At 45.9% G+C, this 18,751-nt stretch overlaps 1 protein-coding gene across 3 annotated transcripts in view; it reads left to right on the forward strand.

Moving 5' to 3' along the window:
• Positions 1 to 1,571: 1,571 nt before the first annotated feature.
• Positions 1,572 to 18,751, forward strand: part of LOC135902544 (phospholipid-transporting ATPase ABCA3-like) — a 48,228-nt gene continuing 31,048 nt past the window's right edge. The window contains exons 1-10 of one of the 3 annotated variants that reach the window (XM_065432677.1): positions 1,572 to 1,689; positions 2,673 to 2,973; positions 4,203 to 4,475; positions 5,935 to 6,176; positions 7,259 to 7,496; positions 8,021 to 8,209; positions 9,226 to 9,407; positions 10,972 to 11,103; positions 12,482 to 12,757; positions 16,196 to 16,351. In XM_065432677.1, the coding sequence (XP_065288749.1) occupies positions 2,700 to 2,973; positions 4,203 to 4,475; positions 5,935 to 6,176; positions 7,259 to 7,496; positions 8,021 to 8,209; positions 9,226 to 9,407; positions 10,972 to 11,103; positions 12,482 to 12,757; positions 16,196 to 16,351 (1,962 nt within the window). In that variant the 5' untranslated portion in view covers positions 1,572 to 1,689; positions 2,673 to 2,699. The remainder of the gene's footprint in view (positions 1,690 to 2,672; positions 2,974 to 4,202; positions 4,476 to 5,934; positions 6,177 to 7,258; positions 7,497 to 8,020; positions 8,210 to 9,225; positions 9,408 to 10,971; positions 11,104 to 12,481; positions 12,758 to 16,195; positions 16,352 to 18,751) is intronic. The other 2 variants (XM_070535400.1, XM_065432678.1) reach the window with 2 other exon arrangements.

Here is an 18,751-nt window from a genome sequence, read left to right on the forward strand (position 1 = left end):
TGTTACCACCTGCTCTACTTGTGTGTCCCATCATATGTTATTCGAAAATATGACACGTAATGTTCGGACACCGAAAATATGGCACCTACGTTTAACCCTTTACTTCCCGAGTTAGTGTCGAAAAAAAAAAAAAGATCGTTTCCAAAGTGCCAATTTTTTCTAATTGATTTTTACTGCTTGAAGAACTCAGCTATCTCTTGATTGTAAAATAATAGGATACAAAGACAGAAGTCTAAACAGCTCCCAAACTCGTTATTTTTGCTTGCACCTAGGCGGCTAAAGGTCGGCGACCGAAAGGCCGTAAAGTCAGCCCTTCCACCGTGTTTTCATTCCTTTACGTGCTTCACTGCCGGATCATGTGAGTGAACGCTTCACTTGCTATATATATATATATATATATATATATATATATATATATATATATATATATATATATATATATATATATATATATATATATATATATATATATATTTTTTTTTTTTTTTTTCTGCCGTCTCCACATGATGTCGTTTGTTATACGAGCTTTCGCCACCACAAACCAAAACCCCGTGGTTGCTTATTGGCGTTGGTGTTGCGCTGCTAAGCACGAGGTAGCGGGATCAAATCGCGGTCGCATTTCGATGGGGGCGAAATGCAAAAAATACCCGTAGACTTATGTGCACGTGAAAGAACCCCAGGCGGTCAAAGTTAACACGCCGTCCCCAATACGGCTTGCCTCATAATCAGATCGCGGTTTTGGCACGTAAAACCCCACAATTTGATTTCTGAACAAACCCACAGCACGAAGCTGATCACGTAGCAGACGCACAGCACCCGAAAAACAAAAGTGACGCAAGCATGCAGGCAGTGCTCCAGCCTTTCTACCCTAGCAGAGCAAAAGCGCATGCAGCTTTCACGGCCACTACTATCGAAAATTGCTGAAGATGCCGAGAATCTCTCAGCGAATAAAAGAGTACGCAACTATTCTCTATACAATGTAAGTAATTTCATGTAAGCATGGGAAACTCGTCCTTGCATTAACCTTCACCTGCTGCTACAGTATACTTACTTCGCTATGCTAAAGTATTCTTGGATATTTTTTTCAATGTTCCCGAAATTTCCGAAGAAAAACCTTTCCATTGTCCTTTCTCCATGCCTTCAAAAATTTCGGTAATTTTGCATCTCTGACTGGAGCTATCCACTCTCGTATTTCTGTGTTTAAATTTTCACAAGCATTGTGGAAATAAGGTTTGTGAAACTTCTAATTTTAAAGGCACTGGACTTTGTTTATTTCTAACTCAAGGTGTCTGCACTCAGGCCAATAGAAAAGGGCAATGGGTGCTGGTATTTAAGGGTGGCTATAGTACGCTGCCGTATTGTTTCAGGTGTTGCCCGTGATAAAAGCCCATGCTTAACTTAGGTCTAATTAACAATTCACATTGGCCGCACCACAAACAAGCAAACATACACGAGATAATTATTCAACCCACTGCTTGCGGCAATTTACTGGACTCATAAATTATGGAAGACGGGATGATCTGCCTTCTGAACTCCTTCTACAAAAACAGGAGGAAGAAGAAGAGTAGCATTTGTTCTCGTGCCACGCACCGTCCAGAGAATCGCTTCATGCGCAAAGGGCAAGCAAGCCAGTTCTAAATAGGTCTTTGAGAATCAGATCCTGCAACCTCTTGTGAAGCATTTTAAAAGGTGAGACTTGTTTTTGAGTGGTAACTGAACGATAACTGTAAACGGAGAAACTCTACCGTTTGAAACGAGAAGGCGTTCAAGTGTTAATTTTGGCAAGACAATGCTGACCTTGTCTGAATCGGGAAAGTAGCCGCGATGTGTTTGCACAACTGTATAAGGCATGCCCTCGATACTCATTTATGAACGAGCGCGTAATGTGTAGTCTGTCACAAAAATACGAAATTGGTGCTTTTAAGAGGGACATCAAATTTATTAATTCAAATGGTGTGCCCCTTTCAATAAATTATTGTGAAAAAGCTACCTTTTTGTGTGATTAAGTGTAATTGAAGTGCAAATAAAGAAAACTGCTGCATCTATTCGCGCGCTCTAGCGAAAACTTTCGCTTCGCTGCGTATAATTTGTGAGACACCGTGAGGTTATCATCCTTCATTAATTCAAGGATGCGCAAGCCTTGGAATGAAGCAATTTATCTGCGAACATGAAAAGCGCTCCCAAGGAGAGTGCAGGAATTTTATATCTATTTTCCAGACGAAAGGGCGATCCTGTATGCCAATTTACCGGCAGTCGAAAGGTTCCGCCATTTACTGCAGTCATGGCGGCCGCATTCCAATGCAGATGAAAAAAAAAAAAACGAAAAAAGAAACCTTGCTTGTGCACTGTGCTTTGGGTGCACGTTATAAATAGCCACAGATGGTCAAAACTAGTACGCAAGACCCCCCAACACGGCGCCCTTCATAACCAATGGTGTTAAAGTTTAGGGACGCTAAGCCTCACAATCTAATTTTAACCGTACACAGCGTCATTCTAGCGCGAGTACCCGTGCTCTTATATATCAATATCTATGCTGTGACCATACGTGTGCCTTTAACTTCTCAGCGGACACATGTGCGTGTGTATTGCGTGCGTTTTGTCTGCGTGTGCGCTTGGCTTGCCTTTGTGCGCGTGCACGCGTAAAGATCGACGTCCGAAGAAGCTTCGGGCAGGCGTCGTGCACAGGTGCGGAAGGATCCATGCTCTGGCGACAGCTGCGCCTGCTGCTCTGGAAGAGCGTCTACCTGTACAAGCTGCGCCGAAACTGGACGATCACGGCGCTGGAGGTGCTGACGCCGCTGCTGCTGACGCTCGTGCAAACGTACCTGCACTGCAGCCGCGACCAGTCCTCGTCGACGGGACAGTCCACTCCGGGACCCCTGTCGGGTCTCCTGGTCGGCGACACGGAGGCCGAGGAAGTGGTCACACCATCCTTCTACTTCCCCTCCACCATCGCCTTCGTGCCGGCGCCAGGCAAGCGCTACGCGAACACTGTACGGAGAAGCTAAAGCTGTTCTCTTTAGCTTCTTCGTGTATGTACAGGGTTCTCCGTATTCTAGCTTTATATATTTTTCGAAATTCAGAGAGGGAGGGGGGTTCAAAATTGGGTGATATGTTTGAAAGAGGGAAAAATCTGGAGTGATCGGTTGTTTTGTTGTCTGGCATTCCAGAGTCAGTGATTTTTCTGATAACTATTACAAACGATTAACACAAGCAATAGCTTCCCTTTGGACGCAAACGTTCTATTTAAATAAGCGAAAGTGCTCACGGGAACATAGAGAGCTGCTGGCAAATCATGTAACGCAACTCATCTCTTTAAATCCTCGTCGTCGGCAATATCTTTGCGTTTAAAGAAAACCGCGTTAACAACAACAACAACAACAACAAAAAAGCAACTAGAGACGATTTTGGCAATCCGTGTTTTTTTTGCTTTGTTTTGTTCATTCTTAAACAAAGGGAACAAACAAAACTTGTAGTTGACACGGACATGCTTTGCAGAAGGTAGGATGCTATTCCTTATATTATACAAATCCTTATTCACGTATGCTTAATACTATGCATTGGGGGTATTTCTGTGTCTATCCTCGACCTGTAAGGCCTTTAGTCCTTGTTTGTCGCAGAATACCTCCCATGCTAAGCCAAGTTCTTCCTGTGAAGCATCTGCTGTGACGTTCCACGCCAGTATTTGCCGCGACATTTCATCATTCAAACTTCGTCACAGGCTTTGTCACACACTTCGTCACGGAGTGTTACTGTCTGACGTAGCTATAGGGCTCGCTTGGTCTCAATGTTGGCTGGATTGAGCATTAAAATTTGATGGAGAATTTCTGCAATTAGGGGCAATTTTCAAGATTATTAAAAAATGGGGTGCAATGAAATGCGACTGCCTCTAAATTTAAGCAGCTGCATGCCATCAAGCCCCCAACAAAAGATTCATTAACGAATTTTCGTTAGTCTTCTGAAACTCACGATATTAGAAACAAAATACGTCCTGTTTGAGAGCCTCTTAAAAAAAGTCTAATAATAACAATAACAATTATCAAACCATTTAGAGACGTATGCTTGCGCCGTCTTATTGCGTGTACGATCGGCAAACGAGTATTTTTCGTTGTTGTTGGCAACTACGCGTGCCTTATGGTGGTGCGGCTGAGCGTCTGTGGCACACGGCGGTTGAAAGCAGACTTGGCGGTGCTTGCCTGCAGCAGCAGCAGGGAATGTCTCCGGCGAACAAGTGCTACGCCACGCGTTCCCCCGTGCGAAGCTCGAAGAGTTCCCTGACGAGTCTGCGATGGTGGCCAACCTGAGTACGCGCACCAACGCTTTGGGGCTGGCCAACAACTACGGCGTGGTGTTCGAGCAGGCCGAGCGAGGCGTGCTCAGCTACACGCTGCGCTTTCCTTCCTGGCAGGAATTCTACACCCGACAGACGATGCGGCCAGGAGGCGTCACCCTCCGGCCGCCATTTTGGCTCTCGGGTAGGGTGACCCTGTGTTCGTTCGTTCTTTCGTTCGTTCGTTCTGTGCGACGCCGCGGTAGCCCACTGGCTATGGTGTTGCCCTGCTGAGCTCGAGGTCGCAGGTGAAATTAAAAAAAAATGTATGTGTACTTAGATTCGTGTGCATGTTAAAGAACGCCAGGTGATCAAAATTAAGCCGCACTCCCCACTAGGACGTGCCTCACAATCATAGCATATTTTTGGCACATCAAACTCCAAATTTTTTCTATTCCTTAATTATAGTCGGATACCACTTAAGTCTGCAGTGAAGCCCCGCCCACGCCCTCATAACCGCCAGCCACTGTTCCTCCGCGAGGCTGCAAATAGTTCGTACTTTAAACTTTCCCTGTTACCTAAATAAAACGGTAACCACAAAAATAAAATTATTAGCGCTTAATTTTATACCTTTTCGCTCGTATATTATAGTGGAACGGTGAAAGCATAATTCTTTATTTAACTGGAATAAAACGCTTGCTTCACTGCATTTATTTATTTTCAAGTTTCACTTCAGTTGGCAGGGAAGTTTTATGAGTAAGATGGCCTCAGCAGTGAAATAAACTGTACCCCGGACCTTGAAGAGTGAAATGCTCAGACTCCAAACACTTTGTCCATGTCTGTTTCACACCTCATCGCTTCCGCCGATGAAAACACTCTCCAAGAACAGCAGACGTTCTGGAGGTATCAAGTACGACGCCATTTTGAAGATGTCGCACGACGACGATTTTGTTTGCTTCTGCACTTGTGCTTCTGCGATTGACTGGCGGACTAACACAACCCCGCGCGGTTTGTGTGCCTTGGTTGCCAACTGCTGTTATTTTTAAGTTGTATCCTACTATATATATGAATTGTTTAAATGGCTTGTTCACTCCTTTACGCACTCACTCGTTCTTCCTTTAGTTTATGATTGATTCAAGTGATTACTTACACAAACGGCCGATTGCAGGAATGTGTGTGTCGTGTGACCTGTGACCTGAAATCTGCGTGACCAAAGCCCGTATTCACAAAAGAATGTCGTACGATAGAAGTGTTCATAAGAACAGGTGCCAGCCAGTCATGACGTTGGACATATCATTAGCGCTGAATGGCGGCCACTGGTAAGCAGTACTTTCGAACAAAAGCTTCGTGAATTCGGCTCCAAGTGTTTAGACCTTTTCCTTCTTTTTTTTTTTCGTATGAGGATGATAACCAGCATGTTAGTCCTGCTCCGCGTCAACTGAAACGCGCTGCCACACTATCGCGATGTTCTCTCTCGCTGCAGAGACAGAAATTGTATATTAGAGCCAGTAGAACGTATTTCTCGATGTACAGCCGTATTTCGGGACGAAGGCGTGCCCGAGAGTTGTCTCTCCACGTATAACGAGTTCAACAATTCAACGAACTCGTACGGCAACGATGGGATCACTACTGAAGTTGACGCTCTGCTCCGGCTTGTGCTGCAGGTATCCTGCTACCGATGGTGTCGAGGCTGAACATGGCCGTGGCGCAGATGGTGTCGCCCATCGCGGGTGGCGCGCAGCTGCCGCCGGTCTACTTTCAGACGCGGCGGTTTCCGTCCCCGAAGGGCTTCGACAGCTCCAAAAGCGCGCGCAAGATCACGGACGTGAGCGTCATCTACGGCTTCATCGTCCTGGCACCCGTTGCCGTCAAGCGCATTGCGCAGGAGAAGTCAGTCGGAATGAAGGTATATATAAGGCGCCGCACGGCGGCACACGGCGAAATGAGAGCTTGAGAAACAGCGGTTGGCCAACGGGATCGCGTATGCGCTAAACGATAACGGAAGCTCATCGTGGACCCCCTCCCGCCGTCCTCTCCCAGTAAAAATGTAAAAAAAAAAAGAAAGTCGCAAGCTTCAGCCGAAGGGCGGAGCACTGGTAGTGTTAGCAAGATATTAGGCGATCACACGAAAGTTCGTAGTTTTATACGCCGTAAAAATTGCAGTAAAATTCGATAACTAAACATGCATGGGGCAACGAGTGCACACACCAACATCCCAGCTGCATGGTTGGACCAAAAGTACCATGGCGTCTTTGTCTAATGGCGTACACAGTTGACGTCGAGAGCGCCGTATCGTCGTCCTATTCACAGCTTACACAAAGATAATGGGAATAAGTGAATAGATGCAATGCGCACGTTTTCGCTGCGCCAGCTGTACGACTGCAATGAGGTCAATGCATACCACTACGCTATACTGAGCTCGAAATTTAGAATTTCTAACGACCTGCGATCTTCCCTGCTACTTGCGTAGTTTGCTGAAGGTGCAGTCCTTGTCAGAAATATACGAACTGCGAGATGGCTGCGACCTCCAGACTGACTACAGGCTGTTTTGGGACTCGTGTTTTAAGGACTCAAACACTAGTACCTGCGGGCTGTTTAAGGGACTAGTGTATGAGGTCCAAGGACTTCACTTTGCCTATCCCTTTACCTAAGCATATGTGAATAGTGAGCACATTCACGATGCAACGTTACCAACTCGCCCATTTTTGACTCTTGTGAATTCTTTGGTATGCAATAAGTTCGAACACCGTCAGCCATAAAAGAATTTTTGTGCTCGCCACCAAGATGTTTTGACTCTCAGGAGAACTACAAGAACGTTTCACACCACACAGATGAACAAAATGTATATATGGTGAAGTCGCGGAGTAGCCTGCATGTTATTTTGCAAAAGGCTGTACGTCACCTGCGTATAGGACGAACACCACAGCTCATGTTTCACCAAGAGATAATTGCAGCAAGTTGGAACAACATTGCATCTGGCGCTCGCAGGAGCTCCTGCGCATCGCTGGGATCTCCGACGCCGTCTACTGGCTGTCCGCTTTCCTTAGCGGCATGATGGTGATGTCGCTGGAGACGCTGCTCATCACCGTGTTCCTGAAGCTCCCCATCTTCTGCGAGCCGTCACTACTGCCTCAGAGCGACTTCAGCGTTGTGCTGTTCATGCTTCTGTTGTACGCTGTATACTGCGACCTGTTCTGCCTGCTGATAAGCTGCGTCGTCAAGACCCGTGAGCGCATGTCCAACTCGCTCACTCATTCAATTTTTTAAATGCATGCGCTCGAAACGAGTATACACAGACCTAGTTTTTTTTAATTGTGAACGAAACAAATGAAATGTTCATTCCGAGCCTCTTGGCTTTATGCACCCAAGAGAAAGAGTTTTCAGAGCATGCGGTCTGAATGGAGAAACACGGTCTCGTTACCGCCAATGTGTCGCGAGTTCTCGAACCGGTACGCGCAGTTTACACATCCTGACGCGAAAACATGCCATTGCTTAGCTGTATTGCAGTACGAGTGGTGAAGTGGCGAGGAAATTTGTTTCACCAACAACTGAAATAAATGCATCCAGGCGTTCACAAGTGACTAGCCGCTATTATATGCTCTAGCCCCACGGTAGCGGCAATTCATCTATGTTCAATTTCAAGACCCCACTATAGCAAATGCCCTTTAAATCAGGCATATACTATTTAAGTATTTGATCAGGGCAAAATACTGACTGTTCCTGGCCTCTCGCCAACCATTCTGATGACAGCGGTGTATGCTGTATTCGCCACCGTGTGCCTCTGGATGCTGACGTACGAGGTGCCCATCTTCTTCATGGACGTGCCCGGTTCCGTCGAGTACGCGGACCTGTCGCTCGGCCAGAAAGTCGTCACATCCATATTTCCTAATATGGCCCTGCACTGGATTATCCGCATCATCAGCGCGCACGAGGAAAACAGTTGAGTGTCTCTATCACGTTACGGCAACTGCATGGCATCTTCGTACCAGTAGCTCCCTTCATTCGCACAAACTCAGCGCTTGAGAGTCAAAGAATGTTGAAGCACGACTCACGCAGCTGGACATGAGAGCGCTTATGTTTTCTTTTTTGGCGGTTCGAAATGGCGTCGTTGTCCGTTGGCGAGGCAACACAGACAGTTCACGCGAACATATGGCGAACGCTTCTCGAACTGCCTGGTCCCGCTGATGTCACGTGAGCACGGTTATGCACGCCTGTCCGATCGAGCGGGTCGGGCTGAGTCAACCATACTCGGTTCAAGGATGCAGGCGAGTTGACCATGCATGACAAGCTGATTTGTCCGGCTTGTGTCGGTACTTGACTAATTCGTTGACGGGGTTTAAGGTCCAGCCAGAAACAACACCCAGGATACGAAAGACACTGAAGTGGAGGGTTCTCGACCAATTTCTACCGATCTGGGTTTTTGAACACGTGCCTGGCCTAAGTGCAAGAGCGAAATTGTATTCCACCCCAGCCGAAATCCAGCCGCCGCTGTCGGAAATTGAACCATCTATTCTGTGTTCAACATGACCCCGTAGGCAGTGGCACTGACCTATCCAGGCGGGTTTTGTCGAGTTTATGCAGACGCCTTGCACGTTTTTTAAAAATGATTTTCAATATACAGTCGTCTACATGCTGCCACGTTTTCGGCGTGCTCGACATGTGCAAAGGCCGAGGTCGGGACGGCTATATGTCACACTTGCCATTTTCTGAATTAGCTTCGGAACAAGCAGAGAAAGCTTATTTGCCTTCAAAAATAGGTGCCACAATTGCTCACTCAAAGGGGGCATACTTAAAACGCGATGTCAACTAGGCAGGATGAGGGAACTGCGATGTAAATCCACTCCGGAAACACTGTATGTGTTCGTGTGACGCACAGAATTCGTTTAATGTTGAACTTGTACTACAACTTTTTCCCACAAAGTGTCGAATACTCACACGTTACGCCTTCTTTCTAGACCAGGGGGCTCGCTGGAGCAACCTTCATATGACAGGCTCGTTGTATGACAACATAACCCTGACGGTGATGATGTGTGTCGTCCTGAGCTACTGCGTGTTCTATGCCATCCTGGTCTGGTACCTGGACAACGTGTGGCCGTGGCAGTACGGCATTCCCAAGGAGCCCTTCTTTTTCGCCAAAGTGAGCGGCTTTCTTGAGGAATGTAGCCTAAGTTCATCGACTCGAAGCTCTTCCTCCATTTCGTCGAGTTGAGTGCAGCTGATAGAGACGCTACGCGTCTGTAGAAATTGCCATAGATGGTCATGAAATGCAGTAACCACTTCAGTCAAGGGGTGGCGCTCTTATCTACTTGAAACGAGGTGGAGGGTTGAGTGGAAGAATGTTATAGAATGTGCGTGCATGAAGCGAACGTGCATGAAGCTTCAGAGGGAGTGTTTTCGATGTATACATACGCTACCCGTGATAGCGAAGTGGTCGTGTGAACAGCGATATATTTACTTGTATGATGGCGTGCACTTAAGCGTAACTGAGTTAAGGTGGTAGGTAGTACGTTGTGTTACGGTGTGCAAACGGGAAAACGTCATGATTTTACATTTGGTAACGCTTAATGGCAGAATTAGGGCTTCTCCATAATGACCTCTGAAAGTGCAGTTGTGGTGCTAAGTACGTCGTTCTAAGTAATTAACATGGAGCAATTGATCATTTGTGCAACTATCTTTACCGCGCTCAACACCGGCTGGAAAAGAGGGGCATTTATTTATTTATTTATTTATTTATTTATTTATTTATTTATTTATTTATTACGTACAGCCGTCCTCATTTCTATGCATTAGACAGTGGTGCGGGATACAATAAAATAAAGAAAGAATACAGTCGTGAGGATTTAGGTAATAAAAAGAAGCCATACAATCTGTATAACTAATATAGTTATAGTGGCATAATTAGTAATTCGTCACAAAAGTACAAAAGAGGGAATAAAATAACAAATTGAGTACGATCTATACAAAAGATGCCGTTCAGGAAGATAATATACGTAATTCACATAACGCCTGCGTGAAGCAGACCGCACTCCGAGCCATCGTTCCACGTGCGGTCTGCTACTACCGTGCACGTTACGATCGTCGTCGTATTCGTGGCCTGGCACATGCACGCGGCAATATGAATGTGGCAATATCATAACATTTATCCTGCAAAAACTCAGGACGTGGATGCAGAGTGGTGAAAAGGGAAGTTAAAAAGCACCTGAACGTGTAACATGGGCATGAAAGTAAACTTCAACGGCTGTTTTGGTTTATAGTACGTAGCTCTGCTGCAAGGTCAGGTGGATACCTAGTTATGGCTTTCTTGTGGCCAAGTTTGTTTTCAGCATGATGAACCAATAACAGCTCAAGTTTAACGAAAGGGACACATACACAGCGCCCACGTACGTCGTCTTTTTTCCCCAGGCCTTTCTCTCCTGTTATCACGCTTTTAGACGGTGAGTTAGATGCAAACTTTCCTTTCATACTGTTTCTCTCTGGCATCCAACGAGCTGCTAGTCAACATAATATTTGAAAACACGGAAGCGGTGGTTTGCGCAAACATACGGTGAGTGTGTTTGCAGCAGCGCGACTCGTAAATTAACTGACTTTGTACCAATGTTCACTGCCCAAGTTAAAGTAGTAAAGACGCGTGATTGGCTCGCTATAACTATTGCTATATATACACAGGTGTCATCGTATATTCTCGTGCGTTTGCTTTGCAGATGAGCTACTGGTACCCCAAGGCGCCAAAAAATTTGCAGCATCACAGGAAGGATGCCACGGACGCTAGCATTCCGCTTGAGAGCGTCGGAGACCGGGACAAGCCTGGCATAGTGCTGGACAACGTCACGAAGGTCAGCCAACACTCGACAGGTTTAGCGCAGATGGTCTACCTGGGGCGGGGAAAATTATCTCGACATTTCCCACTACAGCGACCCTCATATTATGAGTGTCACCTTATGGCGTATCAATCAATCAATCAATCAATCAATCAATCAATCAATCAATCAATCAATCAATCAATCAATCAATCAATCAATCAATCAATCAATCAAATTTTCTCGCGACGACATATATATAGCGATGCATAGCTATTTTTCAGCTTTTATTACTTTATGACACGTGTGGTTTAGGCTACATGTACGTGTGAAGTGCTGCGAGGTTCAATATCAGTACATTCGTTCAACGTCGATCTTTCTTCACAGGAGATGGTTAAGGCACTTATGATGCTGCTGAAAGGCTGTTCATGATTGTTGCATGTAGGCGTAAGTTTTGTATAAAGTGATCATCCTAGTTGGCTTCTCCTTAGTATTTGTCTTTGTGGGGAGGAGCCCACTTTAGCGACTGCGTTTGTTTACTTGGGAAAACCCGTGTTTTTCTCAGTATTTATGCTTGTGCAGCCTATATTTCTACAACGACGGTGGTATGCGTTCTTATAAATAAGTAATATGCGTGTCGGTTTCTAAGATAATACAGATGTTACCTTAAATCGAATGTGGCAGAGAGCGCGATTTCACCTCTATAATATATTGTCACATGGTAGTGGCGTTAAAGAACACAGTAGCAGTACTGTGAAAGACAAAACTAGCTTTTATTGGGCGAACTGTACCCACAAGACAGGCTACACTTAAAGCGCAATGATAACGGCGAACACAGTCGGCGATCGTCGAAAATCTGATCAGCGGGTCAAGCGCGTCGGCTTTTATACAGCAGTCGTTGAATGTTCCAGTCTAATTGTTCGGACCCGCGTGCCTTCCACAAAGTTCTACACCATTCGCGTCACGCGATGAAATCAGATAATACAAGATTCGGCGACAACAGACAGCGGATAGAAGCATCGATAACTTTCCAGAAACTTCGGATACATGCAGGCGCGTCCCGCGCTGTGCGATAACATTTGTTCGGCGGCGAAACGTGGTCGCCCGATAAAGATAGGTACACGTGTCAATATTACTCAATGAAGTAGATACAACACGAGAAATCGCACTGTGTTATTAACCTATTAACATTGCACTACCCAGCCATCTATTCATCCATGAATCCTTTCATCCATCCGTCCATCCGTCCGTCCATCTATCCATCCATCTGTCCGTCCCTCCGTCTATATGTCCATCCGCAATTAGTGCGTTGTCATATATACTGCTGCGTATGTGAGTATCGCGTGTACGTCACTTCTCGCAGAAATCGTGAGTGACCGCGTGACAAGCTTAGTCTCAACTCGAACTGTTGCAGATCTACCAGAACAGAACTGTGGCCCTCCGTCGCGTCAGCCTCAAGGCGTACCCTGGCGATGTCACCGTACTTCTAGGCCGCAACGGTGCGGGCAAGACGACTCTGCTGCGGCTCATTACGGGTCTCGAGCAGGCGTCCGCCGGCAGCGTCTACGTGGCCGGCCACAATGTGGCGCTAAACACGGACGCGGCACGCCGCTCCATGGGCTTCTGTCCGCAGGAGAACATCCTCTTCCTCGGCCTCACCGTCCTCGAGCACCTGCAGTTCTTCGCCAGGGTGCGACACTGAACATTGTTGTACTATCACCATGCAGGAAGAAAAACAAATTGAGGAGGAGCGTAGCGTGATGCAATTGTGAAGCCGGAAAAAGTCGGTACAGCTTGCGATGATGTCGAGGTAGGCTTTAGCGTCTTCTACTGCCGCGCTCACCGCACGCTCTCCTGAAAAGATAATGGGTTAATGAAAAAGATAATGGGTTAATGAAAAAGATAACGGGATAATGGATAAAGACTGTCGGGAGAAAGTGAGCGGTTGGTAAAACAACAAGAACGCATCGATTGAAACTTAACTGGGAAACAACACACTGGACCAAGTCCGCCGAGCACAGTGCCGACCATTGGAGAAACTGGAGAGAGAAAAGGGGCAAGTTGGTTTTTGAAGGCTGGATGCGTGATGTCATACTCCCTCTTATAGTTTATTTCTTTCCTCTATGGATATCACTAGTCCGTGGCACGACCTTGTTCAGGGATCTACAGCGAAGCTGTTTGTCCCTAGTTGGTCGGGATTTTCGTGTCCGTCAGCAAGACAAAAGAATTGATCCGAAAGAAAGTGCATATCTCCTTTGGAATCCGGCATACAACACACAGCTCAGTATTTATTTCAATTAAGAAAAGCACAAAACAAGCGTCAAAAGCGCATTATGGTTGATAAGGCGCCTGTGAACAATGCGAGGCACATTCCTTCTCCCCGCGTGTGTTTCCCGGTGAAGGTTACAGTTGAAGAAGCTGCTCCGGTGGGAAAAAGGGCAACAGCGGCACACGAATCAGTGAGTGACGTCGCCAAACTTCATATATAAACGGGAGACTTCCCTAGCAACTCCTTCAGTTCATTGCAAGACCGCTGTGGGTAGAACACGCAAAGTTAAGACTCCCAAAGGGCAGCGTGAATACGGTGAGCGTCGAAGAGTGCAAAATTGTAATGCTCACCAACAGTGTCGTGCTAAGACTAGGCAGAACAATAAAACATTTCATATCCCTATCGGCCGCATTTGAGTATCTTTCTGACAGCTTCGTTGGCCATCCACTTTCCCAGGGTCGAGATGGCGAGTCAATTTATTTGTTCACTTTGTGTTCTCCATGCCGTGTTTCATGGCTAACATATGCCACCAATATCCAGCATTTATCCGACTAAAACTAAGCAATGAATTTAGGTGTCCGCAGAGATATTTTAAAGATTCTAGAATTCATATATAATGTGCTTTACATGAGTTCACGCTTCCTCTGCGGGCCAACATTAAGTCTATGTCATTGCGCTTCCTGTTATAGTAGCTGCAAGGCTGTTTATTCTATTCACAATCGTGCCTGATTGTGTCACTTATATTAAGCAAACATCTGTAGCAGGGGTGTCAAATTCAAGTCCCGGGCCTAACGAACGTTGAATTTTGGTTGTGCAGATTGCTGATTTATGCTTACACACTTTTCAAAAGGTAACTCAAGAGGATCTAAAGAGTGTGCACATGTTTTACTGCGTGCTTAATATCTCGTGCTGTCATTTTGGAAAACACGTTTCGCCAATTTCAACCAAGATTCTACAGGTCAGTTTCACATTATAAGTGTTTATTTAACCAGGCTGCATTGTCTTCAAGGTTCCAAAACACTGGCCTAACTGGGCTTTCCTACTGTTATCATTGAACAGCGAACAGCTTTTAAAGCCGATTTCTCTGTTTGGAAACATGGCTAAACAAATGCTATAAGGAGAGTATAATCTTATGCCGACCTATACATGAACTTGTGCCTTTTGTGTGAGAGGCGCTTATTAGCGTAAAAGTAACCCTGCAATTTATAAAGCGCTGTAGAAAATGATATATTTGCACTGACATCTGCTCCAAAATTTCAAGCGTGGCGTATTCCTGCACAGCGGAGGTCTCGGAGGCCTCCGGTGCACGACTCCTTGGATGGGAGTCGTGCAGAGGGAGCATGGGATACTCTCCGCGTAGGTTCCCTGTATATGGAGCCATATGCAGGAACACTAAATCGGCGTGCGGCCAGGGGGCGCTCGCACCATCTAGACCTAAAGTTTCGCACAGAGGAAACGGGAATTATGATATTTAAGGAAGAGACGAGCAATGGCGTGGTATCAATTCAACAGGATGTCGTAGCCCTAGTCAAGAAATATAAATACCTGTGACACATAACCAAAGGAAATACCTACTCAAGCGTCCACTAATATAATTTAAAAATGAAAGCGAAGCGGAATGCAGCATCAATGAAACATAGAGCACTTTGTGGCTACAATAAAAATGAGGTGGTGCGAAGAATTCGGAAAAATGTAATGATACCAGCGCTGACGTTCTCAAATTCAATGCTGTGCTATAAATAAGCAATCTTGTCGGGGTTGTAGATTAATCAGAGGGCAGTGGGCCGACTGACTTTGGGTGCCCAAGATATAACACGATATAACGACAAATGAGACAATGCAAGGTGAAATGGGTGGGGCTTCTTCCGAAGTCAGATAAGCGCAGAGCAAGATTAGTTTTTAAGGAAGACTAAGAAATATGGATGAAAAGAAATGCTGGCTAAAGTGTACAAATATCTGCACCTCAAACCCCATAAACGGAATGGAGGAAGAGGTTAAAGTTGACAACGAAGTACAGGGCAAACTGAAAGTGGAAATAAACAACCAGGAATCATAAAAAGAAAGTGAGAGAAGCAGAGAGGCTAAACTGGATGCAATGGATGAAAATTAAAAAAAACGGCAAGAAAGAAACCAGAAGAAAACTTTTGTATGATAACGCGATTCCTGATGGAGGCCCGAGCTGGCTGCCTGAGGGCAAAAACGTACCGGAGCAAATATACGCCACAAGATGAGCACGCTACGAAAAATTCTGACTAACTAGAGGCTAACAGATTTGCGGTAAAAAAATGAATATATTGATACAATCCGACTCATTGCAAACGTAGGCAATGGAACAATATAGCGATAGATGTTTTTAATTCGAAATATCGATTTCAGATAGGCAAAAGGCTAGATGGTGATATATGTAGTAAAACAAATCAAGCAAGCTAGGTGACTATTGTCTCCACCCCGTTTCAAAACAGATGTCAATAAACATAATCATAATCACATTTCGTAGCTGTGTAACTGCGACGCTCCTATGACAAGATTCCCGCCAACGCGCGTGTGCTATGAGGGGAACCCGAACATCAGAAGACATTATAGTTGTGCGGAGAAGACGTGTGCGAGGGAGGAGTGTATGGACAGGTTGACATGACAGGGGAAGCGAGATTTTAGCAATGGCCTTCAGAAATTGTGAATCGAGGACAAGCGAAAGCGTGGTTCAAGAAATTCGAGAAGACGAGGTTACTCGTTTTCGAATACATGCAGTTTTCTGTAGGTTCGCGTGAATGTGGTGATCTTTTTTTTTGCGCGTGTGTGTGTGTGTGCCTTAGAAAGGGTATCGTGGGTCGCTTACGTACACTCTCTCCTACTATGCAGATCCGTAGTGACAACTGGGTGACGACGAACAAGGCCATCGAGGAGATCCTCGTGGCGTTCAACCTATCCGAGAAGCGCGACACCCTGGCCAGCTCGCTTTCTTGGGGCACGAGGCGAAAGCTTCAACTCGGTGTCGCCGTTGTCGGTAACCCTCAGGTCTGCACCCCATTCTTGTGATTTCATGTCTTTCTTGGCAAAAGTTTGGCGTTACTAACGTTGTAGTAGGGCACGGCACGTTGTGTAATTTTGAGCGTTTCTACGGTTGTCTTGGCCGGGAATTCAAGCCATTACCTTGTGCTTTGCAGTAGGACGCCGTATATCCCTCGAACCAGCGCGAGAACAGTACCGTTCTGTCAATGACAACAATATTATCCATGTTGCTAGAAAAAAAAAATCGAAGAACGAAAATGATTTAATTAAAATATAATAAAAGCGGGCGGACATGAAATTGCCGATACTTTCGGCTATACACTAATTCTGAAATACTCTAGAAAAAATAAGCTAGGGTGGATCGCGGCATTTGTCGAGACAGATTGGCAGGACGCGGAATAAGGAACCAGGTACCAGGTCTGTTTGCTGGGCTCAGTGTTTAAAGTAGTGAGACGGAGGTTTGAAAGAGCACAGTGCTCACGGAACGAAACGTGTCAATATAGGGCTATGTAATCTATATACTATCGTTTACACCGCCTTCAGTTCATGGGGCATCAACGTAATTTAGGTTCGTACACTTATATCAGGGTCCTCGTCACCTATAGTGACTAGATTCATAGCGACAGACATGGTATATACTCTCGATTAATTGCACGTATGAGCTGTCTACGCAGTTTCCCTGTCGCGATCCATTCGAAGAGCACTGTACACCAGGGGCGTAGCCAGGGGGGGGGCTTATGGGGCTTCAGCCCCCCCCGAAATTTTTTCGTGCTGTCCATGCACCGCCGACCAAAGCGACCCCCGGCGCCGGAAATCACTCTGGATTTCGTCTAGAATGTCTTTTTGACGCTCGAAAAGACATTTAACCGCGAAGATTGCAAACTCGGGCTGGATTTCGTGGCAACGCCCATACACTGGGAGTCACATAACGCCAAGCAGTCCCATCCGAGCACAAAGTTTCAAGGGCGCTTTGATGGTGAGCGGGCTCGCCGCGGCATCTCACTGAGGCCACGGAATCTATGGAGCGCATGGATTTCAATTGCGAAACTTTATGGGTATAAATCTCATAAGCTCTTGATGTGAAAGGTGCATTGACATTTCCAAAGTTGTGCTTTAGATTTTCAATTGCGGAACTTTGTGGATTTAATGTTGTTATAAACATTTGACGCCAAAGGTCTATTGACTTTTCTAAAGTCTTACATCGGAACATACAACGAGACAAGCCAAATCAACACACTAGCAGACGAGTTGACCAAGCAGGCAGCGAGGTCCAATGAGACGAAGCGTTGAGGTGGTTCATTTGTGCCGTCATGTCACATAAAAAATATCAACATTTTTTTAAAACCTACGCCAGAACATCCATGTCAAGACACTAAAGCCAGCCAAAGTAACTACGTTCTTATTTATTTTTTCTACTTTGACTTTTATTCGCGAGGACACATTGAGCCTCTTCATTTTTTTTTCTCGCTACCCTATACCCGCGAGCTGCCAGAGCCAACCAGAGCGCATACGTTTTTCTCGTATGGCCCCAACCACCGTGCGGTACGCTTCGGTGCGCGTTCGGTTTGCTCTGGCCGAGTGGATTTTCACCGGACAGAGTTTTGGACGCTGTCTGGCTAGCAGACGAGAAAAAAAAAAAAACAATGGTCGCTCGCCGCCATCACTGTGGGGATTCGAAGGATTGCACCGCATTCCTTGAGCGGAACCTTTCCGGAAAGTCTTCTTTCGCCGCTGTAGGATACTGAGCAGTATGCGTTTGGTTCTCAGTGGACCAAGCGTCTCATGTTTTCTTCGGTATTCCTTCCGTAGCCCCATTAGGTGCTCGAAGTAGGCATTAGATTCTGGCCGACATACTTTCCTATGCGTTTTTTTTTTCATTTCGGTGCCTCCGCCTCCTAGAAAAAAAATACATTCTTGGGGCGCAGCGAATTGTCGCATGGTGAAAGTTCGATTTTGATACTTCTTTTGCGGAAAGTAATGGGCGACGGGACGCTTCAGTTGCCGGATACGTTTATTATATTATTGCGAAAGCAATTATATGGACACTCCAGGTGCATTCCTGTCATCGCCCTCATGTTTCGTATAAAGTCCAAGGGTGATAACATCGTGACCACGCACTGCATGCTGTATGTGCGAGTGAAAGCGTAGGAGGGGAGGTGGAATGGGTGAGCCGACGATGGTGGCTCAGTCTTGTGTGCGCAAAGGAGAAAAGCGGGAAGCAAGCGCGCCGCCTTCCGTCGCGCTCAATACATCGGGGGGAGTGGATGGAATGGGGGCGGAATCTAGGATTCACTGAATCTATGATTGTGCAACATGTTTATTTGCCTTGTTTGACGCATTATATACAGTTCCTTACTTACTGACATTACAGTATTATATACGCATTATACAGTTATTACAGTTATA

Source organism: Dermacentor albipictus, chromosome 3 (genome assembly GCF_038994185.2).
Source record: "Dermacentor albipictus isolate Rhodes 1998 colony chromosome 3, USDA_Dalb.pri_finalv2, whole genome shotgun sequence".
In the NCBI taxonomy this organism is placed as follows: domain Eukaryota; kingdom Metazoa; phylum Arthropoda; class Arachnida; order Ixodida; family Ixodidae; genus Dermacentor; species Dermacentor albipictus.